The following is an 18,269-nucleotide window of genomic DNA, read 5'->3' as shown; positions in this document are numbered from 1 at the left end:
GGCTATGTAGCTTTTTAAAAATTGTACTTTACTGATGTTGGACTGTTTTCCTTAATGATTAGAGCGGTTTCTTTCACTTATTGTGAATCACTTCAGTTTTCGGACAAATCAAAGTGAAATGAATTTTACTGATCGAATATTATCTGCGATAAATACCAAAAGACTAGTTAGTTATCTAATCAGTATTCTATCAACTATATATAGGGGCAGTGTAAAACAGACGGCAGCAAATCAGGACCGAGTATATAAACACAATCTAACGTGGTAACGATACGGTATTTTTAAAAAGGAATTACACAGTCAAGATCAGGACAGCACTCCAGTAATAACTTTTAATTTTTTTTTTGCCAGGACGTTTCAGGCCAAACGCCCCTTTTCCGCGTTTACATGCAGCAGTATCACAAAGAAAGCCCATAGGAGGGGTTAATTATAATTGAACACATGAAAACACTTACAGTGCATTCCATCAGGGGGAGCCAACATCTTTAAGACACAAAATCACAGTAATATGTATTTTATTCATAAAGAAATACACTATAAAAATGAAATAAGTAAGTAAACTTTTAAATCATTTTACAATACTCATTCCTCTTTCATATTATACCCTAAAAGCAACATTATACTTACCTTTCTGTTTCTATTTTTCTGTTTTACTTAAACTATTAGGCTGAATGTTGGATTTTTTTGAAAGATATTTCTTCGCTTATTAAACAGTGACATTGAGCATTTTGGAATATGCCTGTGTCTTTTGCCAAACAACATATAAGGCTACCCTGACACTAGTTTTGCTTAGTCATTTGCCCGGCTGGTTTGCATTAACTTGCAGACATGTGGGTTGGGGTGGATCCTATGGGCAGCATGTGATTGGCCCTGCAGTGGGAGGCGGGCCTGTCCAAAGTTAAACATCTGGAAAGAGTCAGCGCAGCTGCTCAGTCTCTCTGTAAGGTTGAGTGGAACACCACTGCTAAGGAGAAGATGTCCTTCATCAAAGTTGATTCATCGTCGGATTTCTCCTTCCACAACCTTCCTTACGGAATATTCTCCACACCTGATAATGTAAGTGCACTTCAGTTATTTCTGCTAGGTTTGCAAACGGATCAAGCTTTGTCAAGTAAGACACATTTATGACGTACGATTTTCAAAAATAAAATATTTCCATAAATGTGGGTCTATGAGTACAAAGATGAGCTCTTGTCACAACATCTGGAGTCAGCAGTGGTTATGTCAGAGTGTGTTTTGTTTCCTCAGCCCAAATGTCGCGTTGGTGTTGCCATTGGAGACCAGATACTGGACCTGAGTGTGGTCAAGTCCTTGTTTCGGGGGCCTGTGATGTCCAAACATCAGCATGTCTTTGACCAGGTAAGTTAAATGACTGCCAGTCATCAGAGCAGACACAGTCAGTTAGCTGTTAACCTGAGTCAGAGGTCCATCACAGCAGCAAACTAACAGTATTATCATCATGATGTCACCATGTAGACCGACACATTAAAGGCCAGTTGGTCCCATTGTAGTGGTCTGAGTGTCCCTGCTGCTTTATCTACATTTGTGACTGTGGTTCAGAGGCTTTTTTGATGTTGGGGTTGAGTGAGGGGGAGGGGTGGTGGGACCAAGGCAAACACAACGAGTCCAATACCAGATCAAAATCTGGTAAAGCAGCTACTGACAGTGATGGAAGAATTCCTCAGATCTCATACTAAAGTGAAAGTATTAATACCACGAGGTAGCAATGTCAGTGACAATAAATGGTCTTACATTTAGAATTATGCTATATAGATACAGTTGTCTTCAGCAAATTACCTAAATGTAGCTGAAATAAAAATACTCATGAAACCCTTGGCTGTCTTTTTGTATTAGCTATGTTTTTATCACTAGTGAATGTGTAAGCATCATTTTAATGTATCTGATCAACTATGAGGTATTTAAAACTATTTATTCCTGTGTGTAGTTTCATATATAGCTTTGTTTGACATTTTATAAGCTGGTGATGAGTTTTAAACATCAATTATACATTTCTCAAACTAACTATTAACGTTACCTGTCAAGTGAAGTAGGAGTAAAATGTAGTGCAGTAGATGTAAAGAAGCAAAGCATGAATGCACTCATAAGTATAAATACCTCAAAATTGTACAGTCCCTGAGTAAAGGTACTAATTCATATTCACCACTGGTCAGGGAAATGTAGTTGGGAATCTCGAGTTCCCAGGATAAGCATGAGTCCTGTAGGAGTTTTTTTTCATTTATTGGCCAAATTTGGAGGTGCAGGTCACATGACCCCCTGTGTGCAGCCCTGCAACACACAGCGATTAGAAACAGCAGTTGTAGAGCAACTCAAGAGCATTATTCAGTCTTCAGAACTAACAACAAGTGAGTCCAATCAACTATATATATATATATATATATATATATATATATATATACTGTATATATGAATTATTCACATTGGGAATTGTTTTTGTACTTATAGTACTTATAGTAGTATAGGGCTGCTGTGACTGGGCCCTGGCCTCCTGTCATTGTGCAAAAGTGGCTTTGAAGCATTTTGCAAAACATGTATTTTATCAACACATGTTTGTGGTCTCAGCTGTTAGTTCAGTTGTGTTTACAATCATTTTGCTTTCTAAAGTTATGTCGGCTGATGATGAAAGTGCTGCTGAATGTATCATGTCTGCTATCTGTGTCTCCTCAGCCCACACTGAATGCTTTCATGGCTCTTGGTTATGAGGCGTGGAGGGAGGCCAGGAGGACCTTGCAGGAGTTGCTGTCAGCCAGTGAGAGCACACTGAGAGATGACGTCAGCCTTCGGAGCAGGTCAGTGTGTAGTCCTCGTCGTACACAGGGGTTTACACATAGTCTTTATCAGCTAATGCTTTGTGTGGTCATGTGATGTCATAAAAGTACAATATAAAAATATTAAAAGTTAAATTCACAAATGTCAAACTTGAATGTTAAAACCAAAATCTTTGCTCAAATCCATGTAATCTTGTTAAAAACTGGAGGGATCAACTCAAACCACTGCTAACAAACTCTTAACACGGTTTTCAGATAAATCTTTTGGACCTTTTAAAATTGCAGCACTGACTATCCAGACAACCTGTTTCCACTGCTTTCAATATTCAAGTGCCAAATAAATCATTGTGTGTTTATTCAGAAAAATCTCTGCATAATTCAATTTAAAGTCACGACCTAAACCCAAATATCACACCTTTCTCCGTGTGCAAACACTAAGCCTCAAAATTGATAACACACAGTCCATTTAATTTATTTAGCCCAATATCAGAAATCATCAATTGCCACAGCAGATATGGAAGAAACCTCCAGAGGACCAGCTGAGGAGGGATCCCTCGCAGGATGGACCGATGCGTGATGGATGGCATGTGTACAGACAGACAATCCATAAGACATGGAATAGGAACATATACATTAGGTGGGTTTCCATTAACCCTCAAATTGCACAAATTGAAATAGCGAATATAAAATACACTTGATGGAAACACGTCAATTAAAAGAAAAACTCCCATGTATCACAAAAAAAGATTTACGCTCACATGAGTTTCAGGCGATTTAAAAAAGCCACATTTCAGAAAACTGCAATAGAAACCCTTTTTTGGCTTCTCCAAGTCACATGATGCTCCCTGAACTGGCTCCTTTGGGCATAATGCACCAGTCGCTACAAGAGGTGTTGTTGCATCGCATAACTCTAAAGAAGTTTTGAATCCATAATTCCTCTGTGAAATTCCTCACACGTGGCCGCTCCCACGTATAAGTGGCTTGCCTTTCTATTATCGCTCACATAACACAACATTATTTGTTAATATTAACAAGTGACAACAGATTATGATTTGTTTGTGATAGCCGTTGCCTAGCAACACATAAACATTTTCCGCTTGCTAATCTGTGTTAGCTCGGTCTTCATATTATGCAAAGAGCAGATGCTTGGTATCATGAAAATTTATCTCTGTTTTCAGTAAAATCAGTCGGTTAACAGACACTTTGTGTTATTCAGATGAGTTAGTTTGATCAGATAGTTTGTGTGTGTGTGTGTGTGTGTGTGTGTGTGTGTCTGTCTGTCTGTGTGTGTGTGTGTGTGTGTGTGTGTGTGTGTCGGTGTCCCTCAGGCTGTAGTTAGTGTCAGACGAGTGTGTCCCTGCCTCACTGCACATCCTTGTAACATCTGTAACAGCTGGTTTACCCCCAGTGAACGGCGGTTAAACGAAACCCGTCCGTCACAGCTGCCCCCTCCTGGGCTTCCTCATAACTTTTAGTAACTCCAATGCCTCTCGACCATTCAAATTGCTAACTGTTGTATAAAGTATATCACAGCACTGCTTGGAATTTCTCTCAGTGACTGTTCCTGAAAGAGTAAACTGGATAGCCAGTGCTGTGATTTTACAAAGTTCCAAATGATTTCTCTTGTAACCCTGATGGTAGCAGGGTTTTGAATGGATCCCTCCAGTGTGGAACATACTGTCATTCAGTCTGTTTCTGAGGGCAAAGTTTGATTTAGATGTAACATGGCATGGTATTAGGGAGGCAGATGAGTGAGCAGTTATACACTTTTGTTTAGAGTTTTGGAAAATGGAGCTGAAGTTCAAGATATGTGCATTAGCATTAGGCCATGCTATCAACACACGCACGCACACACACACACAACACATAGGCAGTGTTGTATTGTTAGATGTCCTCTCAGTCTCACAAAATAGATATTTTAGACATAAAGTCATTGAAAATTTACTTGGAAACAATTTCTTCAGAGAGTGGGAACCCAGATCATCAGAGATGTTTGTCTTTTGGTTCTTGTCTCTGCAGAGCATTTGTCCATCAGAGTACAGCCACCATGCACCTCCCTGCAGAAATTGGTGAGCCAGAAGTGACCTCCTTCATGGCTGTCCCATTACACATTTTTCAGAATTTACCATCTCATTTTGATAGTTTTACATTTTAATATAACTTAAACAGCACAGAAAAAACACTTTTTTTTGCTACTAGGAGCCTTTAATTGTTATCATGCAGTCACTGTAAAACAATCCCCAAAAGCAGCAAATTCTTTGCTCACTTTCTTGCAAAGTAGATATAGATGCAGGAAATGGCAATTTACATAGTGCAACAGATTTGAGGCTTTTTAGCAGCAGGGGGCACTGTTTTACCACATATGACATTTCTGTCATATATGACTCAGCTCACTCAGTCAGCTCTGTGATGCTAGACTTCACCATGATAAAACAAAGGGTTCAGACTATAGATGTGAATATTTCTGCCTGTCGCTCTTATGAACTGTCTGTTTTCACAGGTGACTACACCGACTTCTACTCCTCCAGAGATCACGCCACCAATGTCGGCATTATGTTCCGGGGGAAGGAGAATGCTCTGATGCCAAACTGGTACACTATCAATCAAGCCAGCAGTGGGCATTAAGCTGTTGTGAACATCCCCAGTGTTGATGCAGATATTCAGAGACAGCTTGGAACAAAGTGTGCAAAGCTCTGTGCAAACAGTGATATGTGGAGGGACACTATGAGGGTTCTCTAACTGATTTGGGCCCCAGAATACCAGTGTGTATTTAAACACAACAGCAGAGCTCTGGTCAACAAAATGACCGTCATACAGCACAGTTGTCATTTGTTCATTTATTCTGCCATGGTAAGAATGTAGAGATGATGGAGGCTTCTCTTTCTCACTCTGATGGCAGGCTGCTCTTCCTGCTCCCCATGTCAAATTTCAGGGATCAGCAATACTACTGAGATGATTTATATAGTTGTTTATTTGTTAGGATCCCCATTAGCTGAAGATAAAGCACTAGCTAAAGCACAACTAATCCTGCTGGGATTACAACACAAATACTGCTGCAGTAAAAATACTATCCCTGTTCAGGAAAAGCCAGCCTGTTCTCATTCTAAAGTTGCCAAATATCGTTGCTTTGTCAGTGCTTTCAGGGTATGATTTCAACGCCAAAAGCCACCTTATGCGTCCCCATGAAACACCACTGGACGGCATCAGCTGATGGTAACCCTTTCGTGGCAGCCTTATATGCGGGCAGGTGGTGTCAATTGAGAACGTGGCCACATGGAACCTGTTGTGTCTGCATGATACGCCACAGAGCAGCTTCAGGTTGAAACGCTGCCGGTAATTATGTAATATAAGGAGCGTGAGGGTGCCGACAGGGTAGGTGGGAGGGGCATGCATGACTCAAACAAACCCTGGACTTTCATGCTGGAGTCCAGTGTTTGCTTCCCGTCTGAATGTGATGGTTTTTTTCTACATCTTACCACATGCCCTCTCTTCCTAATCCTAACCATCTGTACCTGCAAGTGCGTTTGTTGACGTCCCGCTGTCCCGCTGGTTATGTTTGTTGCCCAAACATAACCAGGTGCAGTGTCATCCCACCGTGTGCTTGTGTTGACATTATGGTAGCAGCATCCTGGAATGTAAAGACCAGAAGAAGGATACCCAGAGAGTAATATATAGACACAGAAGTCCACGGAAAAATTGGAACATGTGACGATTTGGGATGAGAACATGCTGGAAAAGCCCATTCCTTTTCAATGTGCCCAGCAGACTGACAGTGATCCAGGCACAGCAGTACCATGTATAAACCGAGCTCTGTTTTTCCGCTAAATTCACTGTTGTACTAACATTCAGCATGGTGTTCTGCAGGTTGAGGCTTCCAGTGGGATACCATGGAAGAGCATCATCAGTGGTTGTTTCTGGGACCCCCATCCGCCGGCCCTCAGGCCAGATGAGACCTGACCAGAGTAAGCTCCTCCAGCGTTTGGCTACATTATTCATGTCACTCATGTAGGAGTGAAAGACACTTCTTCAGGACTGGTGAAAATGTCCTTGCTAACCCTAAAAGACATTATCAGACTTACAATGAACAGTTTCAGACATTGTGTCAAGTTTCCAGCAGAGCTGAGCAGTGCACTCCAGAGCTCCAGTAAGCTCACTTTTTCAACCCCTAACCCCCAGAGTTCTTTTTTTCATCTCCAACCCTCTTCAGCTCCAACTGATGCTGCCTCAGGTATCATCGCTTGAGGCAGTTTATCAGATGTCATGCAGCTCCTTCAAATGTAACTGTTTTCAAAGTACCTGCCAACACCTGATACACACTTTGAGTTAAAAAGATGAAGTCGCCCTTTAAAATATGGGCAGGAATCTGGATAAATGTGTTTCCTTTATTAAATAATTTAAAGCTGTACTAATGCTTGCAACGGTTACATCAAAGTAGCAGGAATAGTACCCTGACCTATGGTCAGAGAGACATCATAGGCCTGTAGTGATGGGGGCTACAGACTGTGTATCAGCAGTAGTAGATAGTCAATGGAAGTTTACCATGAAAATCATGACACTCTTTCTAAAACTGTTGTCCTGTGTCAAAATCTTTTTTGTATGTTAGCATCTGCTGGTGGACCATCATGGTAAAAATATGCAGAATATGATATTAATATGTTAATTCTACTACAGAGGAGACTCAACAAAAAACTAAAATTAAGTGAGGAAATAAAGTGGATATATTGATATCAGTATTGGCCAGCTGAGTTGTCATATATCAACATATCTGATATCTTCCTCTTCAAAAATTAAATACCATGTATCCTAGTGTGTATATACATAAACACACTAGGATACATGTTTTTTTTCTGAGGATGATTACTATGTTTGCCATGTTTCCTTCCCCTCAGCAAAGCCTCCCATGTTTGGCCCGTCTAAGCAGTTGGACATTGAGCTGGAGATGGTGATTACAGTATTTACTTACTTTCTAATCTAATCACCTGTATTTTGGTAATGTTTGAATAGATGTTGAAATGACTTCATTGCACAATATCAGTGTTCACTGCTGTTATATTTTGTCTTTACTCTGATCAGGCCTTCTTTGTTGGAGGAGGGAATCAGCTCGGGGAGCCCATTCCCATCCAGAGAGCCCATGAACACATCTTTGGCATGGTACTCATGAATGACTGGAGTGGTAAGAGCCCCTGAACGACACATCAGCCCAACGTCTTCTTTATGTGTCTCTGGGTTCCCCAACACAACCTGGCAAACCTGAGATTGTGTGATAAGCTTTCCATGAATCCTTCCTGGAAAATATAATGCCACTAACCAAAATATCTTATCTATATCTAGAGTTTGTGTGACTGAAGCTGATGGGATGCTGCCAGATCAACAGCTGTAATTAGCAGTGACACGTCACTTAGAAGCACACTTGTTCCTTAATTTCGCTCTGTATTATACATATTGATGCCACTTTAGATTTAGTCAAATGGAATTTATTTTAGATCAAATGGCAGAGTGGGTCCTCAATAGAACATGAGTGGGTACATGTATTATTAATTCAGCTGGAAACCTCTGGAGGGGAGATGCATGGTGTTGTTGCTCTCTGACTGCCACGATGAAACACATATTTAAGACAGAATATTTTGAGAACAGTCCATCATCCATGAATACTGTTCAGTCTGCAACAGTTTTTATTTTTCTGACCACAGTACAGTGTGCCAGATTTTTCAATCTGCAACATTTCTGTGGAATTTGCAGCTAGAAAGGGAACTGACATCGCTCTCATTTAGTATTTGCTGAAGCCCAGAGGAGATCATTCTGAGCAGAGTTCACCATCGGCTTTCTGTGAAGTTTTGGCATTCAAAGTTTCTTTCGTACAACTGCATGCAAAGTTAATTGTCCCCCTTTATTCTTCTTCTTCCCCTCTGTTCTCAGTGGTGCTCAATGGTTTAACTGACAAGTCATTTCTCAAAGGCTCACTGTGGCTGAGGGGAGGCTTAGCCAATGATGAGGACAGACACAGACTGATTGTGAGATAAGACTGGCCTTGCAGCTCGTACAGTAAAAGATTATCTCGCTGCTGCTTTATTAGCCTCACAGTGGAGTTCAACCAAATGTAAATACATTATTCAGACACAAACAAGTGATTTATGTAACCCTCCAGTTATGTTGCAGGTCAATTTGGTCAAATTGACCATTTTAAGAGTTTAAAAATACAGGTTCAGTATTTTTAATAATTTCTGGAGCATGAAGCGCCACACACACACTCACACACACACAAAATGTTATTTCCTTCTTGTTCAGGTTTCCTGTTGTAAAAAAAAATATAAACATTGTTAAAAAACTGAATGTGCTTTTAAGATGTAAATTTGAATTTAAAGGGTTTAATTTGACACAAAATCTCATTAGTAAACCATGATCTGTAAGATTGATTATTAATAAAACTGATTGATATATATATATATATATATATATATCAGAGTGAGAGAGAGAGAGAGAGAGAGAGAGAGCTGAAGATAATGTTTAAGTAGAAAAATGATTGCTGTTCTTGAACATAACAGGAGAGAGAGCTCAGCTGTTGCTTGCTATACTGCTGCTGATACATTGATTATATGAAACCCTGATTCCAAAAAAGTTGGGATGCTGTGTAAAACAAACGTAAAATCAGAATACAAAGATTTGCAAATTAGTTTTGACATAGGGAAACAATCCACAAGTAAATGGTAATGATATATATGCACTTGTATGGTGCTGTTCTAGTCTTCCGACCACTCACAGTTCATTTAGACTGCAGAGCTGAGACACAGGGTGCTCTGAGCTGACTGGACTCGAAATATCTCCTGTTATAGCCTCTGGCTTTCATGCCCTGTCTTCAGTTTTCACTGTGTCAGCACTGTCTCCTCCTGTCAGATTTACCAGCATTATTGCCATAGTAATAGAAATGTGGCCACCTCAAATGAGGTCAGCCTTAATATTTCTGGGCAGGCTTCATGAGTCTAGTCTAACCTGACATTCTGAGACCAGTCCAAGGCCAAGTCTAGTCCTAAATGATAATAATTAATATCAGATTACTGCAGGGGCAAGACAATGCTGAATTTAAAAGAAGTGCTTTCACACTACATGTCAAATTCACTCATTCACACACACATTCACACACTGGTGGCCGCAGCTATTGTACATGGTGTGACCTGCTACTCAGTAACCATTCACACACACTCACACTCCGATGGCACAGCATCAGGAGCAGTGTGGAGTTCAGTATATTGCTCAAGGAGGAGGAGCTGGGGATCAAACCACTGACCATATTTCCTGGCCTGCAGGCAGCTTTAGTGGACTCTTTGTTATTGACTGTCAGCAGCTAATTGATATTATGGATCCATAGCCTGCCTGCTTATGCACTGCAGTAATATTTGTGTTTATTCTCAGCCAGGGACATTCAGGCGTGGGAGTATGTTCCTCTTGGTCCTTTCCTGGGGAAGAACTTTGGGACTACCATTTCACCCTGGGTCATCCCAATGGAGGCGCTATTACCCTTTGCAGAGCCCAACCCCATCCAGGTTAGTACAAGGGCCTCAACCTGCAGCCTGGAAGAGAAGCATAGCCAACCTGAATCCTAAGTCACTGAATTAGATTCTGTGTTGAGTCACCAGACCATGATGTAGAACCATTCTAGTAACTGCAGACTCAAACTGCTCACAGGCCTTGCTTTGTTTTTTTAACCTTCGCATTAGCTTTTACATGTCAATCACAAACCAACCACCTCTGGTGCCACCCTATGGACAAATATTACATTTTTATCTCACCAGTTTTCAGGAGTCAAGGATTGAAAAAATGCTTGGTCTCTTTCTAGTTTAGTTTTTGTGTGTGTGGACATCAGAGCCTCCTCTCCATTGTGTTCTAGTTCATGTTGTTTCTCCCCTTTCTGCAGGATCCAGAGCCCCTCCCGTACCTGCAACACCCTGACGCTTACACCTTCAACATCAACCTTTTCGTGTCACTAAAAGGTACTGTACAGAGAGCGGCCATCATCCAATCAGCTGCAATGCTCTCTGTGTATTTCCATGGTTTAACTCATACTCCCACACACACTGCTCAGCAGTCAAAACCCTGAGGTGATTTACTGTAATAATTCTATTTATTTTGTTTAATTTTAATGTAATTAATTTCATTATTAAAAAAAATAATAATAATAACATTTTAATTTAATTAATGGAACTCATTTTAAATTAATTAATTAATTACATTTGTATTTGTATTTCTCTCTTATCCATGTTGCTTAACATTTTACCACTCGAACTTTCCGCCAACACTTATGAGGATTTCCGATGCCCCCCTGGTTTCATGTACCTAAAGCAAAGACAAGGGGGTGGTGCACAGAATTTTGGACCCTGCAGTTTCTGAAGCCTCATCCTTAACAGCCTTTTTGACTATTTCCAGACTCATTTTGCCTTGATGATCATTGTAATAGCTTATTAATTATAGAAACTCCTTCCTGTCATAGCACGTTATTAATGCTAGGCAACTAAATATATATAGCAGATTGTAGCACCAGCAACACAAATTTGCCCTGTAATCTGTATCCTGCTTGTTTATATGTGTTCAGATAAAATGAGGGAATTATAGGCCCACCTTAACATTTGATCGACTGAAAAGAAAAGAGACTAACGAGGGGACATTCACAGGCTGAGCTCAATCTTTTTATGCCTCCATGCTGGTGGTAGCCGAGGCAAAAGGCATTATGTTTTGTGAAAGGGATATCTCAAGAACACCTCAAGGGAATTTAATGAAATTTAGCACAAACATTGACTTGGACTCACGGATGATCTGGTTTTATTTTGGTGGTCATAGGTCAAAGGCTAAGGTCCTTGTGACCTAATCTGTCTCATACTTGTGATTGAAATATCTCAACATATCTTTTTAATTTTTTTTTTTTTAATTTGGCACTACCGTTTACTTGGATTTGAACATGAACATGAACTGACTATATTTTGGTGGTCACAGGTAAAAGGTCAAGGTCACTGTGAAACGTCTTGGGGGAATTTCTTAAAATTTGGCACAAACATTCACTTGGACTCAAGGATGAACTGTTTAGATTTTGGTGGCTTAAGATCAAAGTTCATGCTGACCTTGCATTTTTTTCATATTTGTGAAAGCGATATCTCCAGAATACCTTGAGGGAATTCCTTTAAATTTGACAGATGTTCAAGTAGACTCAAGGGTGAATGGATTAGATAGTAGTACTAGCTTTGCACGGGGGAATTAGTTTTATTTTTAATCTTCGAACTGTGTTTGTTGTCGAAGATTAATGAAGGACTATGCTTTAGTTTCTGTACTGTTCTGTTCATAAAGACTTTGTGACTATAAGGACTCAATCCAAAATTTTTGTTAGAGCTACTGATTATTTCACAGGTTTGGTGCACATCCTCCTCCACTCTCATGCAGCAAACAGCAATGCTTGTTCAGCAAAACGAAACCACTCCCCTTCTGCCCTGCCCAGCCACCTCTTTAAACTAAAAATGGCAGCAGGCTAACTGCATCTTCATCTTTGATTTTATCAAAGTTGTTAACTGAACTTACCTCCTTGCTGCTTTATGTTGCTGTTTCTGAAATTGGGGTCATATTTTTCTGCTTTTAGCTAATATACCAATGAGCCATGTCAGGACTGCATGCTGACCACTCATCTATCAGACATATTTCAAATATTTCCCTTGTTGTTTTGCTAATATTATTCTAGACATGGATACCATCTGTTTCCACTACATTTAACAGCTGCTTAAGACTCTAGAACAAAAGTACTGCTCACTTTTCTTCTCAAAGAACTTGCTAAATTGTTTCCCTTCACTAAAATCCACACTATGCACAAAAAGGACCTTCTCATGCATTAATGTGTGAGGAAATGTCTCAAAGCAGCCTTAATTCATCTTTCTCTATATTCCACTTTCAGGACAGGGCATGGCAGAGGCAGCAACCATCTGCAGGTCAAACTTTAAGGTAAGAAACTTGTGTGCTGAAATACATCCACTGCAACATTTTCATCATGTTTGTAGTAAATATTCCAGCATAAAGACAGGTTTTGGTATTACACAGGTCTGTCACATAGTGTTTAGTATTATGACATCATCTTACTTTGTAATTCAGACAAGGCAGCACAGTGTATTGTTGCCCCTTTGCAAATGTGGAACAGCACAGTTTTATTGCACGGAGTTGTTTGTGGTGCTGAAGGTAAAAAAAATGACTGCAATTCACTATGATTATATTCAGTCTAAAATGATCTGTTGATTACTTTTTCATTTCACTTCCTCTCAATCCCTTAAACACTATGACTGCACCTTTTATTTCAACATCCCAAACCACAACGCCACCTACCAAGACAGAGATCCATTTACCAAAACTACAATGACCTGTTTCCACATATTTCAATATTCAAAACTCATTCTACAGAATTTCACACAAAAGCGTCCAAATAAATCATTCCTTCAGTGTGTTTACATGGACATGAATAACTTGTTTATCAACTGATTTTTGAGTGTTCGGTTTATGTGTGTAAACAGCATTTTCCGTCAATGAGAAACTGAATATGCTAGGTGGAGAACTATGAAAGAAACTGGGGTGTATAGATGAAATGTGAATAACCTGTTTTCTCTGTATTTCTGTCAGTATTATAACATTTTTTCTCTGAATGCTAGCACACTAACAGTGATTCTTGAGGCACTATCTCTGTGACCTTGTATCTCTGTAACACTTGTAGCCAAGTGTTTCAAACTGAATGCTCATTCTCTGATTGAAACCCAGCTTAGAACTTTATGACACACTTTTTACAAAACTATTAACACTGAGTTTGCACTGTTAAAAACACACCTGGAGCAGATTTAACACACATGTTGTTAGTGCAGACTCCCTCAGTGTTGAATGCCATCACCATAACTGCACAGACAGGTATGACCTGCAGTCTCCTTTATGCAAAAGGTGAACAAGCATGAAGTCTGACAGTCTGCCTCTCCTCACTCATGACCTTCATTTTGTATCTTTGTCTTTTGTATCTTTATCTTTGTCTTTAGTACATGTACTGGACCATGAAGCAGCAGCTCACCCATCACACAGTCAACGGCTGCAACGTCAGACCAGGAGACCTGCTGGCCTCCGGAACTATTAGTGGACCCGTGAGTGCCTGCATGTGCAAATCACTCAGAATTTAAATGCTTCTTAACATGGATACCGATTTACAGTTTTTCTCTGATTGAAGATACAAACTTTGAAACTTTAGGATATTGTTGCACATCTTACCAGCAAAACATTATACATCTCCTGCAAAAGCTAACAGTTCTTGCAGATCTCTTCAAACTCTTTTTAAAATTGTGTTTTTGTGTCGATCCAGTACACACAAACCATTAATTGAATAACAGCTACACACTGATAGTGTTAATGATTAATACTTGTGGCTTTTGCCTTTCCTGTGTGCAGGACATAGTAGTTTACAGAAAAGTTTTTTCATGCAATTTGTAGACACACATGGACACAGGTATCCTAATGTGTAAAGTAGTGTATTCTTAACGTAACACATTGTCTATACAAAAGAGGGAAAAGACATTTTTCCATTAACTTTTCTAACACTGCTCAAACAACAAAGGTGCAGCAGAAGGAAACAAAACATTTCTGTTAGAAAAAATTGAATGTTGAATAATCAGTGCACTGTAAGACAGATCTTGAAAAATGTTAATTAATACCTCAGCATGTGAAATGTAGAAACTGTGGATTTTTGTAATCTCGAGTTTACCCCTAACACCATAAATGTGCACTGAGTTTACACATTTTATCTCCTTGCTTTCACAGATTTTGGCTTATCTCCTTGCTTTCACAGATTTTGGCTTATCTCCTTGCTTTCACAGATTTTGGCTTCTGTGTCTTTTAAACCTTATTTTCTTTTCCTTTCTCTTGTAAAGCACTTTCTAACCTCACCCACCTGTACTGTTTTCCAACAGGATCCTGGGAGCTTTGGCTCAATGCTGGAGCTGTCATGGAGAGGATCTAAGAGCATTGACCTGGGAGGAGGAGAGACCAGAACTTTCCTGAAGGACGGAGATGAAGTCACTATCACAGGTTAGACCAAAACTTTGGCAGAGCAGTGTCAGTAGTGCAATTTGGTACCTCAGTTCACTGGAAACATGTAGAGTTTTTTTTCTTGAATTGGGCCCCGGCCATGAAGTCTCTGGGGCCTGTCCTGAAAAGGGTACTGACCAGAGATTCTGTAGTTTTATTGGTGGACTTCAACACTCATGTATGCAACGACAGAGAAACCTGGAAGGGGTTGACTGGACATTCAGTTGGAGAGAGGAGCAGACCTGTCAGCTAATCACCACCCGGGGAGTTGGATCAGACGGAGGGTAGTCTGCTGGACAGACCTGGTAAACCCAAACATGTAGTTAGAGTGAACAATGTCCATGGGGTCTTTAACTCTCATCTCCAGAAGAATGTTTTGTGCATTGCTGGGAAGATTGAGGACATGGAAACCTAGAGGTCCATGAGCAAAGATTCCATTGTGGAGGAAACTGCTGAAAATAGTTGTCAGAGGACTGTTGATGCCTGTCGTGCAGGCAACCTAGGAACCCTGGAGGCCTGCCTGAAGGAGGCCATCAGGCTGAGAAAGGAGGTCTTTCAAGCTCAGTTTGCCCAGGGGTCTCTTGAAGCAGCAGATAGGTATCAGTTGGTCAGAAGGGCTGCAGCTGAGGTGGTCACCAAAGCAAAAAGCAGGGTGGGAAGAGTTTTAGGAGGCTATAGAGAAGGACTTTCAGGTGGCCTCAAAGACGTCCTGGCAAACTGTTAGATGCCTCAGGAAAGGAGAGCAGGGCTTCTCTCGGCTGTGCTCAGCAGGGGAGGAGAACTGCTGACCCAGATTGGGAATATTGTCCATTGGTGGAAAGAACATTTTAAGGAACTCCTGAACCCCACCAACACATCCCCTGTGGAGAAGACAGTGTCAGAAGACTCAGGGGAAGTCATCCATATCACTGGCAGAGGTCAGTGAGGTTGTCAAAAAGTGCCTTGGAGATTTGCCCTAAAATGGTTAAGGCTCTGGATATTGTCGAGCTGTTTTGGTTGTCGGGTGTGTGGCCTGTGGAGTGGGGTTGGTAGTTCCCAATTTTAGTCGTTCTGGGGAACTGCATCTCTGCTCTTTGCAGATGATGTAGTGCTGTTGGCTTGATCACACTGTGACCTCCAGCATGCACTGGGGCAGTTTGCAGCCACATGTGAAGCAGTTGGGATGAAAGTCAGAACCTCCAAATCTGAGGCCATGGTTTTCTGCAGTGATGCAGTCTTGTGCTGCTCCACTGTGATGAGGAAGGAACTGAGCCAGAAGGCAAAGCTCTCTATCTACGGGCCCGTCTACATTCTGACCCTTATCTATGGATATGAACTTCTGGTGACCAGTAGGCTAGAATGAGATCGCACACATAAGCGGCTGAACCATCACGTAATGTATGTTTTTTAATGTGGTGAAGGGATTTTTCAGTCACAGTTAAAGAACAAAAATATGTTGGGTTATAGTGTGAATTTCCCTGCTTGCTGCTTTGACTCCAATAGAACTGACACCAAAGTCTGGCTCCTGGAACGCTGTCACCAACTCACGACCTTTCCGTCGTATAATATTTTCCTTGACTGCGAACAGGCCACTACCTTTGACATGTGAAAAGGTGTGAGGGCATGTTCGTTGCTGCTTGCAGCTTTAATTATTATCATTTCAGGAAATGAGTGGCATTTTTGAGGGGCTAAAGGTCCACCAAACCCTACACACACGTCAGAGCTGGTAAAAAAGTTGATATTATACAGGTCTCATACTTGGGTATTAAAAAATACTCAGTAGCACCCAGTTCAAAACTCAGTAGCCCCAGCAGTGTGACTTAAAAATTCTCTTGGAGCCATACCCTAAACCAAACAGAAAATAAAGAACTTTGAATTGACTTTGCCATTTTAGTGCATTTTTTTAACATTTACAAAGATGATACTTAAACTCCTATGGATTTAACCTGCTTAACTTAAAAATCTGTCTGTGCCATCTAAAGAACTTTAAGAAAAAAAATGTTGAAAGACTAAGTTGTTGTTGAAGGGACTGGCTGTGGTGAGGTCTCAAATTTACATGTTTTGCCATGAAACAGGAAATGATTGTAACATGCATTTTCTGCAGGAAGTGCATTTTCTAGTTGTCACATGTAATTTACCCTCTCTGTCCCCTCATTTCCTGTCATCTCCCTTCTGTCGACTCAATCATAAAATGCCCATTCTTGCTAAATTGCTAAAGTTACTGGTGTTGTTTGTTTATAATGATAGTATTGTCCCATCTCTTGCTCTGTCTAGGTTACTGTCAAGGAGATGGATACAGAGTGGGCTTTGGACCCTGTATGGGGATCATCCTCCCTGCCCTGCAACACTGAAACACACTTCCTCTCATTAAAGTAGGCATCCTTTTGAAGAGTGTAAATAGTGAAAGACAAACCGACACACCTGAAGTATTTCACCATGTTTTGACATCAACTGTCCATGAATGGAGACAACTACAACCAAAACCTCCGCTCGCACACTTTCCCACACACCGACACACATCTCTTTCTCTTAAAATGACACGTTTCCAGCGTCTTTTAATAACTGATTAGCTTTATTCAGTTTCATTCATCTCAGAGCTCTGTAGAGTTGTGACCTTGTCAAAGAAATCCTCTGTAATATTCATCTAGCAGAGGGAAGCGCCTACATAACGTCACATCAGTCGTGCTGCTGTAGCAGGACCACTGTTACTGATAATTTATATGGGCTAGCCTGATTCCTAATGAATTCATCCATTTTTTAACTCACTGCACCCATGCACAGCTCATTTAGAATTCCTTACAGAAATTACAAACTCTTTAGACATATTTGTTACTTTAAGTATACATTTTGTAATATTCTGTTTTTTTTTCTCATCATCAAATCCTGTGCAGAGCCAAACCAACAATAAATTGATCCTACTAAACAAGTATGGTGCATTTGTCAAAGCCTGATGTATTTTGTTCATCTATGCCATAAAGTTCCCGTTCTTTTATAGTTGTTCCATCTGTGAGGCACACTGATCCACCGACTGACAGGTTTCTCCAGTACCAAGAACACACACACTGGAAGTCTGTTTTGACTCAGTTTCTCTAACACCATCCTGCTGCTGGAAATATTTACTGGAGCACGAGATGTGGATCAATCTGCAGCATAAAATAGCCACTGATAAGCCCTCACCCCCTATAATGGGCAGAGGTGTTAGCAGGCAGAACTCGATGCATAAAAGATGGCATTCATTAATAAAATGAATCCTGAAAGACCATTAAGCCAATAAACCATTAAGCTGCAGGGAAAAAGATCAACAGATAAAACCTGAAACCTCACAGCACGCTGCCACCTCTCCTGTCCCACTGCTGACCACTGACGGGCAGTTTACTTATCGCCTGAATGGAACATACCAACTGCCCAGGTAAGCTCAGGGTGAAC

The 18,269-nt window shown here is 40.6% G+C and overlaps 1 protein-coding gene across 1 annotated transcript; it reads left to right on the top strand.

Annotated features, from left to right (window-relative positions):
- The first annotated feature begins 898 nt into the window (after window positions 1-898).
- fah (fumarylacetoacetate hydrolase (fumarylacetoacetase)) lies at window positions 899-17,769 on the top strand. The gene is made up of 14 exons (XM_042484779.2): window positions 899-1,056; window positions 1,249-1,359; window positions 2,686-2,807; window positions 4,806-4,855; window positions 5,287-5,377; window positions 6,651-6,748; window positions 7,676-7,728; window positions 7,860-7,959; window positions 10,194-10,324; window positions 10,696-10,771; window positions 12,712-12,758; window positions 13,826-13,927; window positions 14,747-14,864; window positions 17,118-17,769. Exons 1-14 carry the CDS (start codon window positions 976-978, stop codon window positions 17,192-17,194), a joined length of 1,257 nt encoding a protein of 418 aa, XP_042340713.1. The 5' UTR covers window positions 899-975; the 3' UTR covers window positions 17,195-17,769.
- Window positions 17,770-18,269: the final 500 nt, after the last annotated feature.

The sequence above is a fragment of the Plectropomus leopardus genome, chromosome 1, assembly GCF_026936395.1.
Source record: "Plectropomus leopardus strain MGB_pleo_1.0 chromosome 1, ASM2693639v1, whole genome shotgun sequence".
Taxonomy (NCBI): Eukaryota; Metazoa; Chordata; class Actinopteri; order Perciformes; family Serranidae; genus Plectropomus; species Plectropomus leopardus.
Note: the sequence above shows the minus strand (reverse complement) of the source record. Positions and strands in the feature narration are given on the sequence as shown.

Excerpts from the sequence above, each read along its gene's own strand:
- fah (XM_042484779.2), top strand. The coding sequence starts at position 976 with ATGTCCTTCATCAAAGTTGATTCATCGTCGGATTTCTCCTTCCACAAC. Across the intron at positions 6,749-7,675 it reads CCAGATGAGACCTGACCAGA|CAAAGCCTCCCATGTTTGGC; the intron begins GTAAGCTCCTCC and ends CCTTCCCCTCAG. Across the intron at positions 13,928-14,746 it reads CCGGAACTATTAGTGGACCC|GATCCTGGGAGCTTTGGCTC; the intron begins GTGAGTGCCTGC and ends GTTTTCCAACAG.